Source organism: Hyperolius riggenbachi, chromosome 2, assembly GCF_040937935.1.
Source record: "Hyperolius riggenbachi isolate aHypRig1 chromosome 2, aHypRig1.pri, whole genome shotgun sequence".
NCBI lineage: Eukaryota > Metazoa > Chordata > Amphibia > Anura > Hyperoliidae > Hyperolius > Hyperolius riggenbachi.
In genome coordinates this window covers 258,117,931-258,140,996 of record NC_090647.1, presented here as the reverse complement: position 1 = coordinate 258,140,996, position 23,066 = coordinate 258,117,931, and the positions used below count along the sequence as shown (strand labels likewise).

Here is a 23,066-nt window from a genome sequence, read left to right as displayed (position 1 = left end):
GCGGTGGGAGCTGCACAGGCAGCAGGAGCAGGGCAATGCAGCAGCAGCAAGTGTAACGTGTGCCAGGAGCATGCCGGATGTGGCAAGTGGCAATTGGCACTTAGCACGTGTCACTTGGCACGCCACGTGGCACTTTCCACGTGTCACTTGCCACATGTCACGTGGCAATTGCATGTCAAGTGGCAACTTGACACTTGGCAAGTGCCACGTAACACGTGGCAAGTGCCACGTGACACATGGCAAGTGCCACGTGACACATGGCAAGTGCCACGTGATACGTGCCAAGTGACACGTGCCGAGTGACACGTGCCGAGTGACAGTCAGACAGCAGAGGAGAAGACACTAGTGCACACTTAGGGCCTGATTCACAAAGCGGTGCTAACAGTTAGCACGCTGGTGAAAGGCCCTTTATCATGTCTAAACTCAGTTTAGGCATGAAAAGTTTAGGTGTGATAAGTTTAGGTGTGATAAGTTTAGGCATGTTAAGTTTAGGTGTGATAAGTTTAGGCATGATAAGTTTAAGCACTAACTGGTTTAGCACCGCAGTGCACAGCTGATCAAAAGTTTTGCGCTAGCAAAGTCTGGTGCACTTTGCATAGAGTTTAATGGCGCAGCTTTGCGTGCGGGACTTTGCGTGCGATCTAAACGTATCTAAACTTAGCATGCCTAAACTTATCATGCCTAAACTTATCACGCCTAAACTTATCACGCCTAAACTGGCTTTTCACCAGCGTGGTGCAATGGTTATCACACCTAAAGTCTCTAACTGGGTTAGCACCGCTTTGTGAATCGAGCCCTAACTGTCACACTGGCACTGCTCACAGCACAGCAGTTCTGTAGAAAGCTAACACAGTAGTACTACTACTCTAACAACTACTACCACTGACTGCAGTACTACAGTACTAACTAACTACAGTACTAACTACAGAATAACACAGTAATCCTATACCCTAATCCCTAACCTAACCTATACCTAAGGCTAATAGCTGGCCAGCAGACAGCAGCTGGCCTGATCTGTGCACAGCACACACACAGACACATAGCAGCTGCCTGCAGCACACACTCTGACTGTCATACAATGACATCAATCAAGCTAATTAACGATTTAACAATAGTGTAGTGATAGTGAAGGGGTTAATCACTGAACAGCTTATCACTGTGTACAGCCCTTGCTAGGCCCAGCAGCACTGGAGCACACACTCTGACTGTCACACTATTATTTATTTATTGTATTTATAAAGCGCCAACATATTACGCAGCACTATGACATCAATCAAGCTAATTAACGATTTAACAATAGTGTAGTGATAGTAGTGAAGGGGTTAATCACTGAACAGCTTTAGGTTTACAACGGTGTACAGCCCTTGCTAGGCCACCAGCACTGGAGCATGTCTCTCAGTGAGCATTCTGCATCAGGAAGCTAAGACGATATGTCTCATCATGGCAGCCCTCCTTATTATACAGGGGGGCTGGCCAGTGTTCCTTTTTGTGATTAGGTGCCAGGGTTTAGGCTGGGAGCCCTCTGATTGGCTCAATGAGGTCAGGTGGGGCTGGCCAGGGTTCCCCTCTGATTGGCTCCAGGACTTCATCTCCTTAGTTACAGTATTTCGGATCTGGATATCTGCAATATCCGCGGATATCCAGAATATGCGGCCAAATATTCACAGATAGCTATCCGGATTTTTAAAAAAATCCGGAATCCGAATCGGATAGCGGAAAAAAGTTCGGATACCCGGGTTACCCGGATATCCAGAATTCGAATGAGCATCCCTGCTTCACAGCAAACATGAAGCAAGACCCAACAAGCAATATACAAATATATACAGTAATATGCAGCAAGGTTAGTGCAGGATGCAAGCAAACAAGAGGCGCCACAGAGCAAGGACAGGTATTTAGGAAATAGATAGACTAGCTTTGAGCTACATAGACAAGACTAGCAGACATGTATAACTGACTGACTGTGGCAGTAAACTGGAAAGTGTATGACCAGCTTATATAGACTTCCTAATAAAGAACAGGTGTTGCCTAATGATCAGTAGCAAAATAGCATAATTATGAACCAGAATCTGCTGTTAATCAACTGCTGGGGCCAGTGAAACTACAGGGGATGAGTTAGCACACGGATACACAGTAGCACCAACAGGTGTAACAGAGAATTAAAGGTTTCTTATCACTGATATGGCAGCAATTCAGAACAATGAAAGACGCAATACAAATACTTCCTTGTTCTCAGCAGCAGTAAGGGCTGTATTTAGCAAGCTCCTTCTCTCACTAAATGATTATTATCTAGTATTTATTTAGCACTGACATCTTCCACAGCACTTTACATGTTTCATTAGCAGACAGGGATTAACCAAAGAGAGGGTTTCTTGGAGAACTGGGCAGACTTTTCAGTCAGCTACAGGCTCTGCTGCAGAGATGGCCTGAACTTAAATGGGGAGTGTGCTGCTGTGCTGGGGGAAAAGATGGTTAGAAGGTTGGAGGCATTTTTAAACTAGGACCTGGGGAAGGGGAATGGAAGCAGAGACTACATGGGGACTAAACACAGTAGATAGACAATGGGATCCTGGGAATATAGAGGATGGAGAGGGGGGTACGGAGAGTGCAAAGGGTAAAGATGGGACTAACCATAAGGACGTGATTAAACCTTCCACTACTTCAGTATGTGCTACAAAAAAGTAAAGTGTGGTAGTAATAACATAACGTGCATGCTGACCCATGCTAGAAGCCTTTAAAATAAGATCAGTGAACAAGAGTTGCTGATGAGACATAAAGACTATGATATTGCAGGAATAACAAAACATGGATTGATGCTAACCATTATTGGATGGTAAATGTGAATATTGCAGTGCTTTTAGAAAAGATAGAGCACATAAAAGGATGGGGGGGGGGGGGGGGTCTGTATGGGAAATTGAGTAGTAGTGATAGATTTATTTCAACATTGCAAGACAATTACTTAACTCAGATGAAAAACAAACCAATCAGGGGAGATGCTCTGCTTGATTTGATAATTTAAAATAGATCAGATATTATATCTAATGTGCAAGTTTGAAAACATTTCAGAAATAGTGACCATAATATAGTGCCTGTTTCCACTACACGCAGATTCTGCATGCAGAAAACTGACTCCAATGAATGCCTATGGGCCTGTTTCCACTGAACGCGATTTTTCTGATGCAGATTTCCCATAGGCATTCATTGGAGTCAGTTTTCTGCATGCAGAATCTGCGTGTAGTGGAAACAGGCCCTAAAATTAGACCTACTACTCAACAGAGTTGTGAACAACTAATACTGTGAACTTTAAAGTGGACCTGAACTCTTGCACAGGACAGAAGTAAAACAGAGAGAAATGCACCCTGTATGTATTTAGAGAGTTTAGCCTGTTTAAGTGCCCCTCATTTGTGTCTAATCACAAGTTTAATTTGATCTATTCCCTGTGCCACATGACTGCCATGGCAGAGATGCCAGATAAGCTAATTTGAAAGCACAGGATGTTAACAATTTGTCTGCTTCCATGAACCAGGAAGTGGAAACAGTGCAGATTTATTTTAGGATTTGTATCAGCTGTAATAAGGAAATGTTTTTTGTTTAAAAGTTATTATGCTGTGTATGACTGGTATAGTATGTTACAGGGACAGGACACTGAAAGTAAATGGCAAACAGATTCCTATTGACTAATGTAAAATGTACATATCTTATGGAAATAAAAATTCTAGATCTAAAAAAGGCCAGCATGGATACAAATGTAAAACGAATGCCTTAAGTGCACCTAAAGAATGAGGGGACTCCATCTGCATTAAAAAACTATAGGGATTGTAACAAAAACTGCAAAAAAAGTCACCGAAACTGTAAAGGTAGCCACTAGCTATTTGCCAAACGATCGTTTATGAATGATTCTTCATATGAACAATTGGAAATAATTGTTTTAGACCACTAATGGACAAAAATCTCGTAATTAATCCGATCAGAAGGGTGAGATCGATTCGAAAATCAGATAGATTTCATAAATTTAATTGGATTGGTTCGAAGAATCATTTGTAAAAGATTGGTTAGCAAAGTGTATTGTTATTGCCCACCTTTAGGAGGTAAAAAGTGGCTAGTGATATAAAGTCAAATCCAAAAAAATGTTACAAATATATAAACTCAAAAAAGAAAGAAGGTAGAGAATATAGGACTTTTACAAGATCAGGAGGGACACTTGATTGTGAAAGACCGAGTTAAGCAGAAATTTTAAATGCTTGCTTTGCTTTTGTCTTTACCAAGGTGACGCCTTTAACTCATAATATGGCCCTGGGTTGTTCTCCCTCTACATCATTCTGCACAAATTGTGTAAGTATGCTGGGCATACACGGCTCAATTTTACCGCTCGACTCCGCGCCCGATTGTTTTGCCCACTTGTTTTGCCCGCTTGATTCTCCAGGTGATTCTCTTATCTTCTGCTCGTTTTTCTTATCTTTTCCCATTGTCCTCCATGCAGAATCGAGTGGCGAAATGATCGGGCCGGAGATCGGACATGGCGGAAATTATCTATCAAACCATCTAAATGGCTCAGAATCGAGCCGTTTATTCCCAGCCAGCATACACAGGAAGGTGTGCAGGCACATTTAAATAAGATCAAGATAGACAAGGCAACTGGCCCAGATGGCATCCACCCCTTAGGTATGTTTTCCCCCTATTCCAGAAAGGAAAAAAAATCTGAACCAGGAAACTATAGACCTGTAAGCGTAACATCAGTTGTGTGTAAACTGCTTGAAGGTATCCTAAGGTATGCTATACAAAATTATGTAGCACAGAATAATCTTATTTCAGTTCGGCAGCACGGTTTTAGTAAAGACAGGTCTTGTCTCACAAACATGCTCAGCTTTTATGAAGTGGTGAATGAAAATTTAGATTTTAGGAAAGCAATAGATGAAGTATACTGGCACTTTGCAAAGGCTTCTGATACTGTTCCCCACAATAGCCTGGAGCAGAGGCTGAGGATACAGGGACAAGGAGAAAATGTGTGTATGTGAGAGAACTGGTTAATGGATAGAAGGCAAAGAGTGGTGGTAAACAGAACATACTCAAAATGGGAAACTATTAGCAGTAGGGAACCACAGGGGTTAGTAATTGGTCCAATTCTTTTCAATGTATTTATTAATGATTAAGTAGACGGAATACAGAGTAATGTAGCCATCTTTACAGATGATACAAAATTATGCAGAATAATCAACACTAACACAGTTAATGACATATTGCAACAAGATCTTGACAACATGGCCATATAGGCAGGCACATAGCAAATTAAATGTAATGTTTATAACTGTAAAGTCATGCAACCTGGATGTACCAATGGTAGAGCACTATATCAAATAAATGGCATGCAGCTGGGAACATCAGACTTGGAGAAGAACTTGGGAATATTGGATGACAACAAATTAAGTAATCACATACAGTGCCAAGCAGCAGTAGCTAAAGCAAATACTTAAATCATTCTGGGATGTATAAAACAGGAAATAAAATCTTGAGATGCTAGTATACTACTCCCACTGTATAAATCAATTGTGAGGCCACATCTGGAGTGTGGAATACAGTTTTGGGCACCACACTATAAAAAATGACTTTGACCTTCTACAATGGATACAAAGACAGGCAACTAAATTATTCAGAGAGATGGAAGATATCACTTAACAAGACAGGTTGGACAAACTGGTCTTATTTCGCTTGGAAAAAAGGCAACTGAGAGTTTTTGCCTTCTCTTTAGAAAGGGGTCCTTCACAGCGAGAATGGTTAAAATCTGGAATATCTTATGTTAGGAAGTAGTTATGGCAAACTCTATATCTGCATTTAAGAAGGGCTTGGATGCTTTCCTTGCATTGAAGGACATTCACTGCTATAATTACAAGGTCATTCCTGGGAGAGTTGATCCAGGGATTTATCTGACTGCCATCTGGAGTCACAAATGAATGTTTTCCCTTTAAGGCTGATTGGCCCAGGCCTTGTAATATTTTTTTGCTTTCCCCTTGATCATCTGGGATACGTGCTCAGGAAGTTCTCAGGATACGTGGTTCAGGAAGGTGTTTTTTGTTTTATTTTTTTTTTTTGTTTTCTTTCTAGATGAACTTGATGGACGGATTTCTTTTTTCAACCAAACTATCTATGTTACTATGTTACTAAAGTATTTAGTCTTGTCACTAACTGTCCCTCAGAGGAGCTCACAGAAGCCAATTGACTTATCTGTGTGTTTTTGGGCTGTGGGAGGAGACTGGAGTGCTGGGAGGAAACCCACGCACACATAAGAAGAACATACAAGCTGTGTGCAGATAGTGCCCTGGCAGCGATTCGATGGGGACCCAGGGCTTTAAGGTGAGAGAGTTATCAACTATGCCACCATGCTGCCCCAACCATATAATGGCTGGTGATGCTGGATGGTGAGTTTTTTTTTTATAAACTGGAATTACACTTCATTACTTAATTTGTGTTTAATACTGAAGTATGGTAGTGAGTTTACATGGTTTCCAACAGTTTATTGTTTCAGGTTATATTGTAGGAAATCTAAAATAGCTTTCAAAATAACAGAGACTGTACACATCTGAACCATTTGCCTGCTTTAATACACAAGTTGACATCAAGTACTGATTTATCGGGGGTCAGATCAAATGTAACAAAGAAATTGTCATGGTGAATGAAGCAGCAGAGCAATGCATGTCAAGTCTTTTGTGCAATCTTCAGTACTGAAAGCAAAGTGACAGAAAATTACAATGTGAAGGAGAAGAAAAGCATACACATCACAGAACAAGCTGATCTGTATTGTCACTCCTTGTGTCTTTACAATGCTTAAAAGCAATGAAAAATCTCTATATATTGTGAAGAAAACTTAAAGCAGCAATATACTATTTTCCTAATGCTCTGACTCCTTTCGTGCCATCTTCCACACACATCTAAATTTAGCATGGCTGGTGGGTGGTGCCATCTAAATGTTATTGTAGTGGATGTGAACAGAGGTCACCAGCTGCAGTGGATGTAGCAGTCACTAACACAGAAAAAAACATGCTTTATTTGCATGATTATCATGTTTTGTTTTTTAGGTTTTACATTTCTGAGAACTGAATTAAAAAAGTTGCACTGATTTATTGTGCTGATTTTTTTCATACCATTAGTATAATTGTAAAACTTACACAAATTGATATTATGGAAACATAACTGTAGTCACCATGGGAATGATTTAATAAGCCCCATACAACATACAGTACGGAAACTGATATCATTAATGGGAACCTAAAATGAACATGGAAAATCTAATACATATGCGCACATGCACAACCAGGAGCGTGATTGAGGATGTGAGCGGCCAAGGCAGTGCAGTAGCTGGTGACTGGCTCTGTCGCCAAAATCAAAACTTAGTCATGGTGGGGGACCGGAGGATTGTTCCGTAGCGGCACAGGCACAGAGTGGCTGCAAGGGGCTGGTAGAAGCTGGTTATAGCCGATATTAGCAGCATCTATGGGTGCTTTAGCTGCACCTAAATTTATTGATGCGCACTGCGCCCAAATTTACGTGATCCCTCATAGCAGCTCCTGTCACCTCAGAACACACATCTGAGGTAACATAGAACTGCTGTGTGAAAGGAACAATTAGAGAAAGGCTACACAGGAGTTTTCCCACGGATGATTTTTCCCATCCCTTGGGCATTTACGCACATGCGTTGTCCTCCATAGACTGCCGGTATCTGCTAACAGTCTTTAGGAATTGTACGTGAGTTGTGATTTTATTTACAAATGCAAATCATGGCCTAACTGAAAAGGAAAACTCCACTGAAAAGCATTGTATGCACAAAGTCTTACTACTTGGTTTTATGAATGATCAAGTATAAGGTAGGTCCCCTACACTTGCAGGGGCATTTTTCCCAGCGATTCCCAGGCCTCCGCCGCAGTGTGTTCGCTTTTGTGAGCACATTTTCCACAAATGTTTTGTCACATTTGTTCCAAGATTTTCAGTTTGTGGCAGGATACAATAAAACTGCAAATGTGGGCATCATGCGGGAAGAAGTGGAAAATGTGCAATTTAAAAATGCAAAGAAAATCATAAACCAAACCAACCATAATGATGTGCATTTTCCAAGTGAGGCTATTGACTTCAATAGGCTATGAAGCCGTGCGCATTTTGTCATCCAAGGCTAAATGCACACCATTGCAGAAAGTGTGCACACTGGTTCAGGGACCCCATGATCCCTTTCACTAATCATTGTTGCCTTGGGGGGCATCAGGGGGTGCTTGTGAACTACTTTTTATTTTGAACATTTTCTTTTACTATTTTCATCGTTCACCGTTTCGAACGGGAGCACTGTTCTTTGTCAAGTGAATAGCTATTCACTTGACAAAGAACGGTGCTCCCGTTCGAAACGGCGTCCGTTGTGTGGGCGGACCTGGCTGCAGTGGGGACCTCTCCTACTGCCATATAGGACCCTTTCCCTCTGCATGCATCTAAGAGCTTACTATACTAGAGCTATAATTACATCTTGAATATCACTGGATGTCTGGAGCTATGTTTATTCACGGATGTTTGGAGTGAATAAAATCCTGCTTTCTTAAGAAACAGCCGGTGCTGGTCATCTTTCATTGGACCTACATCCATACATCGTATAGAGAAAACAGAGGCGCCAAAAGAGTAAAAATAGCTAAAATAGTTAAAAGTTTCTGAGGAGGTAGTGGTGGACTTACCTCCTTTAAGAAGACACAAAGTCACTGTGCAGATTCAATATCACAGAAAGAGAAAATGTATTTATCTACTCCAAAACAGCGTTTCATCAAGCAATAAAAAATAGAGCAAACAAAACAGCAATAAGTCATGAAAACTCACCTGGCAACTTTTAACCATTTTAGCTATTTTTACTCTTTTGGGTGTTACTCCCTATTCATCACATCTACGGAGAGTGACATCTTAATCCTGAGTGGGGACAGGTCTAATCTCTCCACCTGCATTTATAGTGGTTGCCTAATGGTAACCCTGGTTTGTAAGTAAAATCTTACATACCTTACACTATCCATCCTTATACCAGTACATACTACACTATAGTGGGCTCTTGGTCCCCCCCCCCCCCCTTTTTGTGTCCAATCATACATGGTAAGTGGTTTAAAGTCAAATGTAGAAATTAGGGATGACTGATGTAAGTAAAAAATACATTATGATATTAACTGAGACAAAATAAAACACATGCAAAATGTTTTGTTTTTGGTAATCTTCTAAATTAGACCACAGACAGCAATAAACAATCCACAGATGTGCTGAGTACTTACATTTTCTCATGTTAATTTAAATGCTGTCTGTGTTCCAATTGGAGAGGTCTAATGAGTCTGGCACTTCCTGTTGGATCCAGACAGGGATATTGACAAAGGGCCTGTACACACTGCTGCACTTGCTAAATTGCAAAACCTTCATGAGAATAGAAAAAACGCATAGCACCAGTGTGTACAGGTCTTCGCGATTTTCATGATTTCTCAAAAGACCTTTGCGATTAACAAGCGCATGCGATTTTAAAGGCACAGCAGTGTGTACAGGCCCTAAACAATATTCTGCTCTCAGAATTGCCTTTGCTCTGCTATAGCAACCGGTTAGATTTGGAAGTACCCACCAGTGAAGTTACAAAACTTAACCTACCAGATTTATAGGAACACAAATACCCAGAAGGGAGAGATTACATAAATCAACTGTACCCTCATACCCCAACCTAGTTGTGCAATTTCCCTCATTAGTCCAGCTGAGATTTAAAAAACTGGCTATCCTATGTTAATAAATAAATGTACTACCCAGCGCTGGAGTTTCTTAAAAATGAGCTGCGTTGGTAGTTGAGGGATCCCTAAAACCCTCACAATAGTAAGCCAGAGTAATATATTAGATCTAACACGCGCTTCAAGTATGTAACTCAATTTCTTTTTATTTTCCGTTCCTTATATTAAAATCCACAGAAAAAAGGTCAATAAAATACTCAGACAAACTTATGTTAAAACCCAGGTCATCCAAGCCCATTCATTCATGCACATTCGAAAATAGAAGGGCCCTTCTACCTCAACCTTACTCATCAGTTCGTGCAAAAAGGGGGAGAAGCAAGTCCGTATTAAGGATGATGTAAAAATGTAAATATAAAAAAAGGGAATTGAAAAATATTGGATCTCCAGGAATCCTCATAGGGAACTTGTCCCGTTTTCAGCAAGCGTCTTTTTCCAAAGGCTATAAAGTCATGGTTTCTCTCCAATTGAGATAAAAAGTTTCCACTTACAATTCCGCAGTAGGTCTGCTGTATCGAAGGATGGGTCTGCTAAACTCCAAGATGCTCTCCTTCTTGTAGGTCTCACCACCGCAAACCCAGGGTCCGTCTAATGGTGAGCCGTCTCCTCGCTGCTCTGCACGCCATATAGTTGAAGTGCGCATACGTCACTTCCGTGTGTTAAACTCACGGGTCCGCTCGTCGCACTTCCTTATGGCTGGCTGCAGTCTATGTTTCGGCTATTGTGGGTGACGTCACCGCTAAAGATCCGTTGAACCTCTGCTTACAGGCGGCCGCTGCGCGCTACCGCGGCTCGCCTATTGTCCACGATCTGAGCCAAAAGATAATGAAACCTCTACGCGTTTCTGCCAATTAGCGTTGGCCTTCTTCAGGAGGGTTTACTCTAGGATGACCTAGTACTGTTATGTACTGTAATTTTCAAAAGTGTTGTAAACAGCAAGGTTTTGATTTGACCGCTGTAGGCGTCACACCTTTTAATTCTTGAGTCACTAAAGTATTGCTTTGTCCTTGAATTTAGAATTACTATACTGCTGTAAGATGAACTTTTCCTTAATCTTCTATCTTTAGCAGACTGGTCAATGTTTTGATACTGTTGAGGATAAGCATGTATAATGCTATGAATGTCATAAGGTATAGTATTTATGATGAACCATTGGGCATTGTTGCCTGTGCATTACATATGCTGTCATGTGAAAAATATGTAGAAACCTTGTATTCGTTTTCTTTAACCCTTTCTTAACATAGGTGGATTCATTGGTATTTCAGTGTAATGTAAACAGTATATACAAATAAAGGTGATGTAACTGAATAGAAAAAAGGAAAAACTAAAATTAATGAAAGAAACAACATCAAGCCAGCATCCTACCTAATGAATTCCCTGAGTATCTGCTTCCGTGGTCTGCATCCATGTCAGCTGAGTGCACATGCATGGAGCAGCAGCCAAGGCTGCGGATGGGTGCATGCAAGAGAGTCGCAAGTGGGTGCATACATGAGGGTCACACTACAGAGAGGAACAGAATTTCCTAGGGCCCGTTATGTAATGGGCTTCAGGACAATTTTCTTGCAAATGTCTAATCTGATATAAATTAGGAAAAAGTTTTATAATTTTTCATTGTAGTTTTTTTTTTTAAGAAGTGCTATGTTTGCAGGGTTTTTTGCAAACATAGTCCATTTCCAATCATGCCACAGTATCTTGATCCAGGTTTTAGCTTTAGGGTGATGTCATGTCATGTTTCAAGTCTTTTTTCATTTGACCTTCATCTTCTGACAAATTAACTCACATTATCTGACCTCAAGCATTGCATCATACAGTAATATAACATGCTTTACAGCTATCAAGTTCAGGTAAAGTGCTTTCTTTCTTTTAGCAAAGCTTTACTCTGTACCAGGGTCAAATAGCTCTGCCTCCTCTTCATAATCATGAATACATTTTAGCCTTCCCCTAATCATCTCTGTTGAAAGAAAATATTTCCATACACTCTTGTCAAATACACTGACAGGCCCTTAACGGTACAAGCATAATAACAATAAAAAAGATACTTTTATTAAATGTTTAAAAACAATGTTTGTACAGGACTCTACTCTGTAGAGTTGTCACTGTACTGTAAGAAAAGCAAACAGATCACTGTTAATCCGCTGAGTCAAATAAACTCAGTTCACTCAGGGCTACAAAGGAGGTCTTTGCCTATCCCCCACTGCTCACAAGTATATTTGAGCGTGGTGTGGCTATTCCCTCGTAAATCCCAGATCGGACTAAGTATGAACCGTTTGGGCCATCAAAAATCCAATGTGACCCCCCAGTCTGTAGCTGTGTCAGTACACATTGGAAAGACCCACGTCAAACGGTAACAGTGATATAAAGGGGGTCCTAAGACAGGACAATGAAGCTTACAAAGTGCTCATATTATATACAGTGCAGCCTAACCCTCGACCGGTTTCACCCTTATGGTTTCATCAGGAGGTGACAATAGTGCAAACACACATATTTACAATATATACAAGTACTCCCCCCACCGCTGTACACAGATAGAGTAACCCCCAAAAAGCCCAAGTCAGAGCTGAATGACCATGTTAACATGGGATTTAAATATGGTGGACTGTTTGCTAAGGGTTTTAGTGGTGGAGATGTTGATAGAAAATTGACACAAATTGAGTCTCAATGGATATTCAGACTGGAGACCCTGGCACCTAAAGGCCTAAACGAGGATTTCAATCTAGCATGCTTTCTGTAAACCTCGTATATTTTAGTGATGGTATACTTGATTACATGGTATATGGTTGGTGGGCGCAGTGTCCGTCTCTGAAATTATTCCCCTTCCCCCTCCCCCCCCTCCTCCTTTTCTCGGTCTCCTCCTTCCTATGAATGGTTGCGTGGATCCTGGCCCCCCAGTGCACCCATCTCCCTCCCCGGTTTCCCCTCTTTTCTTCTCTTACAACTATTTGCATCCAATCTAGCCACCCATTGCTCTGCAGTACACAAGGTTCCCCTCCAGCTATGGATATAGACCCGATCAGTAAATCCTTGTCCTATGGGAGGTATCAATGATGCACATAGTGTTTAGAGCCAATATATGTCCCCTCCCCCTCTGTCTGGGCTTACATTGGGATGCCCAGATGGATTATATAGTTAGGGGTGGGGCATGGGATGACAGAGAATGGTGGTAATAGGAAAATGGCATATTTATGCAAACTTTGAAACAGGTGTGGGAAGGAGGGGATGGGAAGTGTTTGGATGGGGATCGAGAGGTAGTGCATTTATAATGTACATACATTAACGCCGCCAGTATATTTGAATGTAGCCCACCTGACTGGCTAACTCTGGCTGTGATGTATATATGACAGAGATGCCCGCATAGCAGTGCAGGGGATCCTGCAGTAGTGTGACTAATATGTCACAGCCCTCTGTGTATACGCCGCGTCCTCCCCCTGATGGCCCTGGATGGCAGGGAATTTACTGTAGTTACCATGGTAACATTAGGACATGACAGCGCAGCGGCACGGAGTTTTTGTTTACATTTAGTCCGGGGGCGGGCGTTCTCTGCCACGCAGCTACCCAGTAGGAGGTGGTGCCTCCCACTCAGATGACGAGTGGGAGAGCGTCCAGTTGCTATAGCGATGCGCCTCTACAGCGCTACCCGGAAGTGAGGCGGGCGGATGTGACGTCACCCGCCGCCTCCAGTATACGGAGACACAGTGAGTGTCTGATTAATCTGCTGCATACAGCGTGTGGGGCAAATAGTCTTCCTCTACACATTTACATCAAGCAGCAGGTGAGTCTAGAACCAACCCTGCATGATGGATGGGTTTATAATGCACGCCGACCAATCATGGGAGTGGGGGCGGGGACTTAGCAAACAGTCCACCATATTTAAATCCCATGTTAACATGGTCATTCAGCTCTGACTTGGGCTTTTTGGGGGTTACTCTATCTGTGTACAGCGGTGGGGGGAGTACTTGTATATATTGTAAATATGTGTGTTTGCACTATTGTCACCTCCTGATGAAACCATAAGGGTGAAACCGGTCGAGGGTTAGGCTGCACTGCAACTGGACGCTCTCCCACTCGTCATCTGAGTGGGAGGCGCCACCTCCTACTGGGTAGCTGCGTGGCAGAGAACGCCCGCCCCCGGACTAAATGTAAACAAAAACTCTGTGCCGCTGCGCTGTCATGTCCTAATGTTACCATGGTAACTACAGTAAATTCCCTGCCATCCAGGGCCATCAGGGGGAGGACGCGGCGTATACACAGAGGGCTGTGACATATTAGTCACACTACTGCAGGATCCCCTGCACTGCTATGCGGGCATCTCTGTCATATATACATCACAGCCAGAGTTAGCCAGTCAGGTGGGCTACATTCAAATATACTGGCGGCGTTAATGTATGTACATTATAAATGCACTACCTCTCGATCCCCATCCAAACACTTCCCATCCCCTCCTTCCCACACCTGTTTCAAAGTTTGCATAAATATGCCATTTTCCTATTACCACCATTCTCTGTCATCCCATGCCCCACCCCTAACTATATAATCCATCTGGGCATCCCAATGTAAGCCCAGACAGAGGGGGAGGGGACATATATTGGCTCTAAACACTATGTGCATCATTGATACCTCCCATAGGACAAGGATTGACTGATCGGGTCTATATCCATAGCTGGAGGGGAACCTTGTGTACTGCAGAGCAATGGGTGGCTAGATTGGATGCAAATAGTTGTAAGAGAAGAAAAGAGGGGAAACCGGGGAGGGAGATGGGTGCACTGGGGGGCCAGGATCCATGCAACCATTCATAGGAAGGAGGAGACCGAGAAAAGGAGGAGGGGGGGGAGGGGGAAGGGGAATAATTTCAGAGACGGACACTGCGCCCACCAACCATATACCATGTAATCAAGTATACCATCACTAAAATATACGAGGTTTACAGAAAGCATGCTAGATTGAAATCCTCGTTTACGCCTTTAGGTGCCAGGGTCTCCAGTCTGAATATCCATTGAGACTCAATTTGTGTCAATTTTCTATCAACATCTCCACCACTAAAACCCTTAGCAAACAGTCCACCATATTTAAATCCCATGTTAACATGGTCATTCAGCTCTGACTTGGGCTTTTTGGGGGTTACTCTATCTGTGTACAGCGGTGGGGGGAGTACTTGTATATATTGTAAATATGTGTGTTTGCACTATTGTCACCTCCTGATGAAACCATAAGGGTGAAACCGGTCGAGGGTTAGGCTGCACTGTATATAATATGAGCACTTTGTAAGCTTCATTGTCCTGTCTTAGGACCCCCTTTATATCACTGTTACCGTTTGACGTGGGTCTTTCCAATGTGTACTGACACAGCTACAGACTGGGGGGTCACATTGGATTTTTGATGGCCCAAACGGTTCATACTTAGTCCGATCTGGGATTTACGAGGGAATAGCCACACCACGCTCAAATATACTTGTGAGCAGTGGGGGATAGGCAAAGACCTCCTTTGTAGCCCTGAGTGAACTGAGTTTATTTGACTCAGCGGATTAACAGTGATCTGTTTGCTTTTCTTACAGTACAGTGACAACTCTACAGAGTAGAGTCCTGTACAAACATTGTTTTTAAACATTTAATAAAAGTATCTTTTTTATTGTTATTATGCTTGTACCGTTAAGGGCCTGTCAGTGTATTTGACAAGAGTGTATGGTATCAGTTTCCTGGGTACTCCTTCGGAAAGTGTATAAGAAAATATTTCCCCCAGCACACCTCCCATTTACATAATATTTGTTATGCTTTTTTCTAATACTAGACTTTGGTGTCACTGGTGGTGAGATCTGTACTTTTGGGTTCTCAATAACTACTTTAGGCATCTTGCAATCTGCTCTTTGGCTGAATTTGCTAGAATGGACTCCACAAGTTGGCAGTTGCTTTAAATCTGTACCACTTGTATAATGATCTTCTGGACACTGGAATGTTCCATGTACAATTGCTCGAGGTACTTCCATATCCTTTCCTAGACTTACATACATCTATTACCTTCTTTCTGAAGGCCTTAGTGAGCTTTTACGATCTAAGCATGATGATCCCATAAACTTTAACAAAGAGCAACTCAAACAGAAAGTCTGCCATTTAAATAAAATACACACCCCACAAATACTCTGTAACAATGTTCTAGTCATTTGCATATATTTTTCATTGGATTGTATTGCTTTTCACATGGTTGTGTAGGTTTGATTGTAGGATAAAAAGCAGTTTCATAGTCTTGTTTGACAGGAACCCTTTTGTTAAATTTGCAGCTAAGTACCTCAAACTTTTTTCTTTATAAAACAACAACATTTGTGAGTTCATACAGTATGTTTTATTTTTAAAACGTCTTAAAAAGGTAATATGAAGTTGGAATAGGGATAAGTGTAATATTGTATCTAGAAGTGTGACTATTGAGAGAAACATTCCATCAAAAATAAGCCAAAATTGGCAGCTGTATACAAAGTATTACAGAATGATATAGTTATTTGGGTTGGGACAGCCGTCCATCAAAGTTCAGCCAATAATTAAGGTACAACTAGAGTTGAGCTGAAATTTTCGTAATTTCGCATTACTATAATTACGCATGCGAAATTTGCGATTACGATGCGAAATTAGCGTAGCGAAATTGCCATTAAAATCGTAATTGAAAATACCGTAAGCGTAATTTTCAACGCAAAATTTCGCGTTTCGTTCATGCCGTAATTTCGCATTAAACGCTACCGTAATTTCGCGTTAAACCGTAACGCTCCGTATAATATAAAAAAGCCGCCGACTTTAAGGGTTAATAGCAAAGCCCCCTTAAATGCTAAGAGCCTCAAATTTGGAGAATATATTAAGGAGATCAGGAGGAATAAGAGGAAATTTTTTTTTTCAAAAAGACCTTATAGTTTTTGAGAAAATCGATGTTAAAGTTTCAAAGTAAAAATGTATACATTTAAAAACCCGCCGACTTTAACGGTTAATAGCAAAGCCTGCTTAAAGTTTAGGAACACCAAATTCCTAGGGTATATTAAGGGGATCAGTGGGAATAAGAGGAAAAATTTTTTTTTCAAAAAGACCTTATAGTTTTTGAGAAAATCGATTTTTAAGTTTCAAGGGCGAAAATGTCTTTTAAATGCGGAAAATGTCAGTTTTTTTTGCACAGGTAACAATAGTGTATTATTTTCATAGATTCCCCCAAGTGGGAAGAGTTTTACTTACTTCGTTCTGAGTGTGGGAAATATAAAAAAAACTACGTGGGGTCCCCCCTCCCAGACCTCTTTAACCCCTTGTCCCCCATGCAGGCTGGGATAGCCAGAATGCGGAGCACCGGCCGCGTGGGGCTCCGCACCCTGACTATACCAGCCCGCATGGTCCATGGATTGGGGGGTCTCGGAAGGGGAGGGGCAGCCAAGCTTTCCCCTCCCCCTCCGAGCCCTTGTCCAATCCAAGGACAAGGGGCTCTTCTCCACCTCCGATGGGCGGTGGAGGTGGAGGCCGCGATTTCCTGGGTGGGGGGTTCATGGTGGAATCTGGGAGTCCCCTTTAAAAAGGGGTCCCCCAGATGCCCACCCCCCTCCCAGGAGAAATGAGTATAGAGGTACTTGTAGTACCCCTTACCCATTTCCTTTAAGAGTTAAAAGTAAATAAACACACAAACACATAGAAAAAGTATTTTAATTGAACAAAAAACATAACCACGAAAAAAGTCCTTTAATATTCTTAATTAACCATTAATACTTACCTGTCCCTTTAAATAAATGATCCCACGCAATATCCTCGGAAATGTTCTATCAGTTACAATGTAACAAAGTTATTACAATGTAACAACTTTGTTACATTGTAACTACGCCGCACCCGACGTCACTCACCGCCGCCGCCGCCGCCGCGTCTGCGCTGCAGGACCCGACAGAGCTCTGAGCTATAGCTCAGAGCTCTCGAAAGCATCTTTGTATTTGGGCTCCAAGGAGCCCCATTGGTCCTTAGCAGACCAATGGGGTTCCTTCTGATTTGAAGGAACCCCATTGGTCTGCTAAGGACCAATGGGGCTCCTTGGAGCCCAAATACAAAGATGCTTTCGAGAGCTCTGAGCTATATAGCTCAGAGCTCTGTCGGGTCCGTGCAGGACGCTAAGTCCCCGCCGGCTCCGCTGCCCTCCCCGCCTCTCCCACATGTCACCCACATGTCACCCACATGTGGGTGACATGTGGGTGACAGATGTGGGCGGGGTGGACAGCGGGAGCTGCGGGGACTTAGCGTCCTGCACGGACGCGTATGCGGCGGCTGAGCGGCGAGTGGCGTCGGGTGCGGCGTAGTTACAATGTAACAAAGTTACATTGTAACTGATAGAACATTTCCGAGGATATTGCGAGGGATCATTTATTTAAAGGGACAGGTAAGTATTAATGGTTAATTAAGAATATTAAAGGACTTTTTTCGTGGTTATGTTTTTTGTTCAATTAAAATACTTTTTCTAAGTGTCTGTGTGTTTATTTACTTTAACTCTTAAAGGAAATGGGTATGGGGTACAAGTACCTCTATACTCATTTCTCCTGGGAGGGGGGGTGGGCATCTGGGGGACCCCTTTTTAAAGGGGACTCCCAGATTCCACCATGAACCTCCCCCCCAGGAAATCGCGGCCTCCACCTCCACCGCCCATCGGAGGTGGAGAAGAGCCCCTTGTCCTTGGATTGGACAAGGGCTCGGAGGGGGAGGGGAAAGCTTGGCTGCCCCTCCCCTTCCGAGACCCCCCAATCCATGGACCATGCGGGCTGGTATAGTCAGGGTGCGGAGCCCCACGCGGCCGGTGCTCCGCATTCTGGCTATCCCAGCCTGCATGGGGGACAAGGGGTTAAAGAGGTCTGGGAGGGGGGACCCCACGTCATTTTTTTTTTATATTTCCCACACTCAGAACGAAGTAAGTAAAACTCTTCCCACTTGGGGGAATCTATGAAAATAATACACTATTGTTACCTGTGCAAAAAAAACTGACATTTTCCGCATTTAAAAGACATTTTCGCCCTTGAAACTTAAAAATCGATTTTCTCAAAAACTATAAGGTCTTTTTGAAAAAAAAATTTTTCCTCTTATTCCCACTGATCCCCTTAATATACCCTGGGAATTTGGTGTTCCTAAACTTTAAGCAGGCTTTGCTATTAACCGTTAAAATCGGCGGGTTTTTAAATGTTTACATTTTTCCTTTGAAACTTTAACATCGATTTTCTCAAAAACTATAAGGTCTTTTTGAAAAAAAAAATTTTCCTCTTATTCCTCCTGATCTCCTTAATATATTCTCCAAATTTGAGGCTCTTAGCATTTAAGGGGGCTTTGCTATTAACCCTTAAAGTCGGCGGCTTTTTTATATTATACAGAGCGTTACGGTTTAACGCGAAATTACGGTAGCGTTTAATGCGAAATTACGGCATGATACGACTGTAATGCGAAAATTACGCGAAAATTACGCTTACGCGAAATTTCGCGAAATCCTTCTTCATTACGATTATGTACTTACGGCCATAATCGTAATTACACTAATTACGCGAAATTTCGCAAAATCGTAATTAGGTCATTACGCTCATCTCTAGGTACAACACTGCACTGATTATTATTATTTATTTATAAAGCGCCAACATATTCCGTGGCGCTGTTCAAAATGGGAAAACAAACATCAAATAGGTACACTGATTCAGGCCCAGTGCACACCAAAAACCTCTAGCAGATCTGCAAAACGCTAGAGGTTTTTGAAGCAGATTTCAGAGAGATTCTAGGCATGTTTAGAGACATTTATTAAACATACCTAGCGATTTTTGGAGCATTTTTGTGTAGCAGATTACAAATATTGTTACAGTAAAAGCTGTTACTGAACAGCTTCTGTAACAAAAATGCTTGGAAAACCACTCTGATCTAGCATTTTCCACTTTCCTATACTTTAACATTGAGGCAGAAACACCTTAGAAATCTAAAAAATGCTGCATCCCCCGATTTTGCGTTTGTGGAAAAAACGACCCGCTCTGGTGTGCACCATCCCATTCACTTTCATTAGCCATACGGTTTTTCCCTGCAAGCATTTTAAAAAACTCTCCAGAACCGCTCTGGTGGGCACCAGCCCAAAAAAATACAGAACTGGTGATTACAATGACAGACGTAACATGATGAATAAAATGTATAATAGAGAGCAAGCTATTAAATAAATACAATTTCAAGACACAAAAAGGTAAGAGAGCCAGGGTAACTGATCCAAAAAGGGTAACTGATCCAAAAAGGATAACTGATCCAGAGGAAGGTGAAAAACCCTTACAAGGCATGGTCCAACTAGCCCCAAAAGGAGGGGGAAATATTCCTTCCTGAATCCAGGTTGCAATCAAATAAAATCCCTGGATCAACACCACCGGGAGTCACCTAATAATTATATACATGGATGTCTTTTAACGCAAGGAAAGCATCTAAGCCCTCTTTAAATGCAGATAACTTTGCCATAACTAGTACCTGTGGTACTACATTCCACATTTTAATCACTCTTATGGTAAAGAACCACTTCCAGGATCCATGTACAGATCATGTCCCATAGCCTTTGCTCAAGCCTAAGAACAAAAAGCTCATCTGTCAAGCCTTTATATTGCCCTCTGATGTATTTATAAATGTTAATTAGATCTCCTCTGTAGCTAGGTACGCACAATACGTTTTTCCGCTCGATTTTCCACCCGATCGTTTTTCCCACTCAATTCTGCGCTCGATTCTCTTATCTTCCACTCACTTTTCTTATCTTTTTCCATTCTCTTCTATGAGAAATCGAGCACAGAATAGATTGGAAGGATTATTGGACATGTCGGAAATTATCTATCGAATCCATCTATTAAGAGGGAAAACTTATGGTGTGTACCCAGCATAATGCATCTTTTCTGCAGACTAAATAAACCCAGTTTATCTGACCTTTCCTGGTAAGTGAGATCTTCCATCCCTCTAATCAATTTTGTTGCTGCTCTCTGAAAATGCTCAAAAACTGCAATATCCTTTCTGTAATGTGGTGCCTAGAACTGAATTCCATATTCCAGATGCGGACTTACTAGAGTTAAACAGTTGAAAAAATGAAGATAGAAGACCAAGAGCCCAATATAGTGTAGTATTTATCGGGTAGATTGTGAATAAAAAAGGGTTATACTCACAAACATGGGTTACCACACAGGCAACCACGGGCAATGCAGGTGGGGAGAATTAGAACCTGACCCCACTCAGGTTAAGAAGGCCCTCTCTGTAGATAGGAAAAGTATGGGGATACACCTCTCCACCAAGGGTGGACTAGACTAAATGCAAATTTTTGAACAGAGGTGCCAACTATAATAAAATGATCTAAAAAAAAGTTTAAAAGAGGGGAAGTTTAGATGGACTTGCTAAGCACTGGAGCACTAAACAAATGTTATTTTGTTTGAAAATAACTGTTTTCGGTCTGTTTATCTACAAGGGAGGTAAGTCCACCTAAACGTCCCCCTTTTTAAATGGTTTTTAAATGTTTCTATTCTAGTTGGCTCCTCTGTTCAAAAATTTGCATTTAGAGTTAAACAGGGGCAATATTATGCTAGCACCCTGAGTTTTCATTTCCCTTTGAACGCATCTCAAAATGTTATTTGCTTTTATACAACAATGCCAATATATTTACTGGATTTGGAATTCAGTTCCCAGTCCTGATATGCAGATTTTCAGATCAATTCATCTTGTTATAGTGGCTATAGAGCTAAGTATTATCTGTAACCTGCCATACAGCCTTCATATTACTATTCTTTTAGCTTTTGCTTTCCCCCATATACATCCAAATAATAAATAAAAAAAATAAATTGTATACATATATATATATATATATATATGTATATATATATATATATATATATATATATATATATATATATATATATATATATATATATATATATATATATATACACATTTCCATTATAGGGTTTGTCATTCTGTATATTTAGCAGCACACACATATGCACATGAAGCAATAGACACACACCCAAAGCTCTTGAAAGTTCAGATATCGTAAGTAGGTAGAGAGGTGCAAACACTTGTAATGATTTTATATAAGCATATCTTGTGGAAGATATACACCCACTGACTCTGAACTTTGTGATCAATATGGTATAGAACACTAGAAAATAATGGCACAAACCTTTATACCAAGTTCAATATTCTCTCCCCCATATACATCCATTCCAGGATCCAGTAACCCGATCTCACCAAAAAATTGTCTGTTGACAACAAATGAGCAGCCAATCATTGCAGGTGTTCTATACAATAGAGAGAAATACATAAATATATTAGTAATATATACATCTAAATCATGCAATTTACATGTATACCAAAATTCTGTAAAATTATTAGTTTCCTTCTAAATTAAGTCTCGATAGATCTTTTATAACTTTATGAATAAATAAAAGATTATGTCTCAATACAATAATCCTGCCTATTGTTTTTACAAACGTAATAATATACAGGAAAGCATACGGTACTTCTATTTCAAACCATAAAACTGATCCAAAGTCTGATGAAAACCCAAACACAGTACATTTGCCTGGTTTCAGTACTGTACTGCCCCATGCTGGCTAATCACATTAATGCTGCATTAGTGAAGGCTTATTGATGAAATCAGCCCACTGTGAGACTGCAGGTCGCTTTTTATGGGAAATCAACAAAGGTTTTACCAATATGTCCCTGCCTTCTTCATGACATGACCATTAATTAATTAATTTGTACAAGTGTAAAGGTGCCCATACACTCGTCAGATTAGCCGCAGATATAGCATCAGATGGATTTCTTATCTATCTGATGTGTTTTTAGAACATTTTTTACTAGGATAGAATTCCAATAGATTTCAGTTTAAAATCTATTGAAATTCGATCTGATGGCATTTTTTTTGCCATCAGATTTCCATTAGGGCCAATGCAAAATGATAAGCAATCTCATCAGATCGACCTAGATTTTCACCCTGCCAGTTTGATGGAAATCCATCTAAATCGATCGAAATCAGCTGTCGATCAGTCGATTGGTCAATCGATTTGCAATCGATCAATCGGTTTTGATCGATCGATCGGCCAGAAAATCGGCTGAGTGTATGGGCCCCTTAAGACAGCACTCATGCAACATGGGATCTTGTTCTTTAATTACATCCTTTACATTGGTGCAGAGACTAGTGGATTATGACCTCAGGTGAGGTGACTTATAGTGAGATTTGGAAGCCCTCTTCATTATGGATGCATTCAGGTATCCACCACCCACTGTGAAATAAGTATAAGGGTACATTATTAACACTTTCCCATCCCAAAGAAAA

General features: G+C 41.3%; 1 protein-coding gene across 3 annotated transcripts in view; it reads right to left on the bottom strand.

Moving 5' to 3' along the window:
* GALNT17 (polypeptide N-acetylgalactosaminyltransferase 17) overlaps positions 1–23,066 on the bottom strand; it is a 471,180-nt gene that overhangs the window by 98,644 nt on the left and 349,470 nt on the right. For all 3 annotated transcript variants that reach the window (XM_068268559.1, XM_068268560.1, XM_068268561.1), the window contains one exon: positions 21,909–22,026. In XM_068268559.1, coding sequence (XP_068124660.1) covers positions 21,909–22,026 — 118 coding nt within the window. The remainder of the gene's footprint in view (positions 1–21,908; positions 22,027–23,066) is intronic.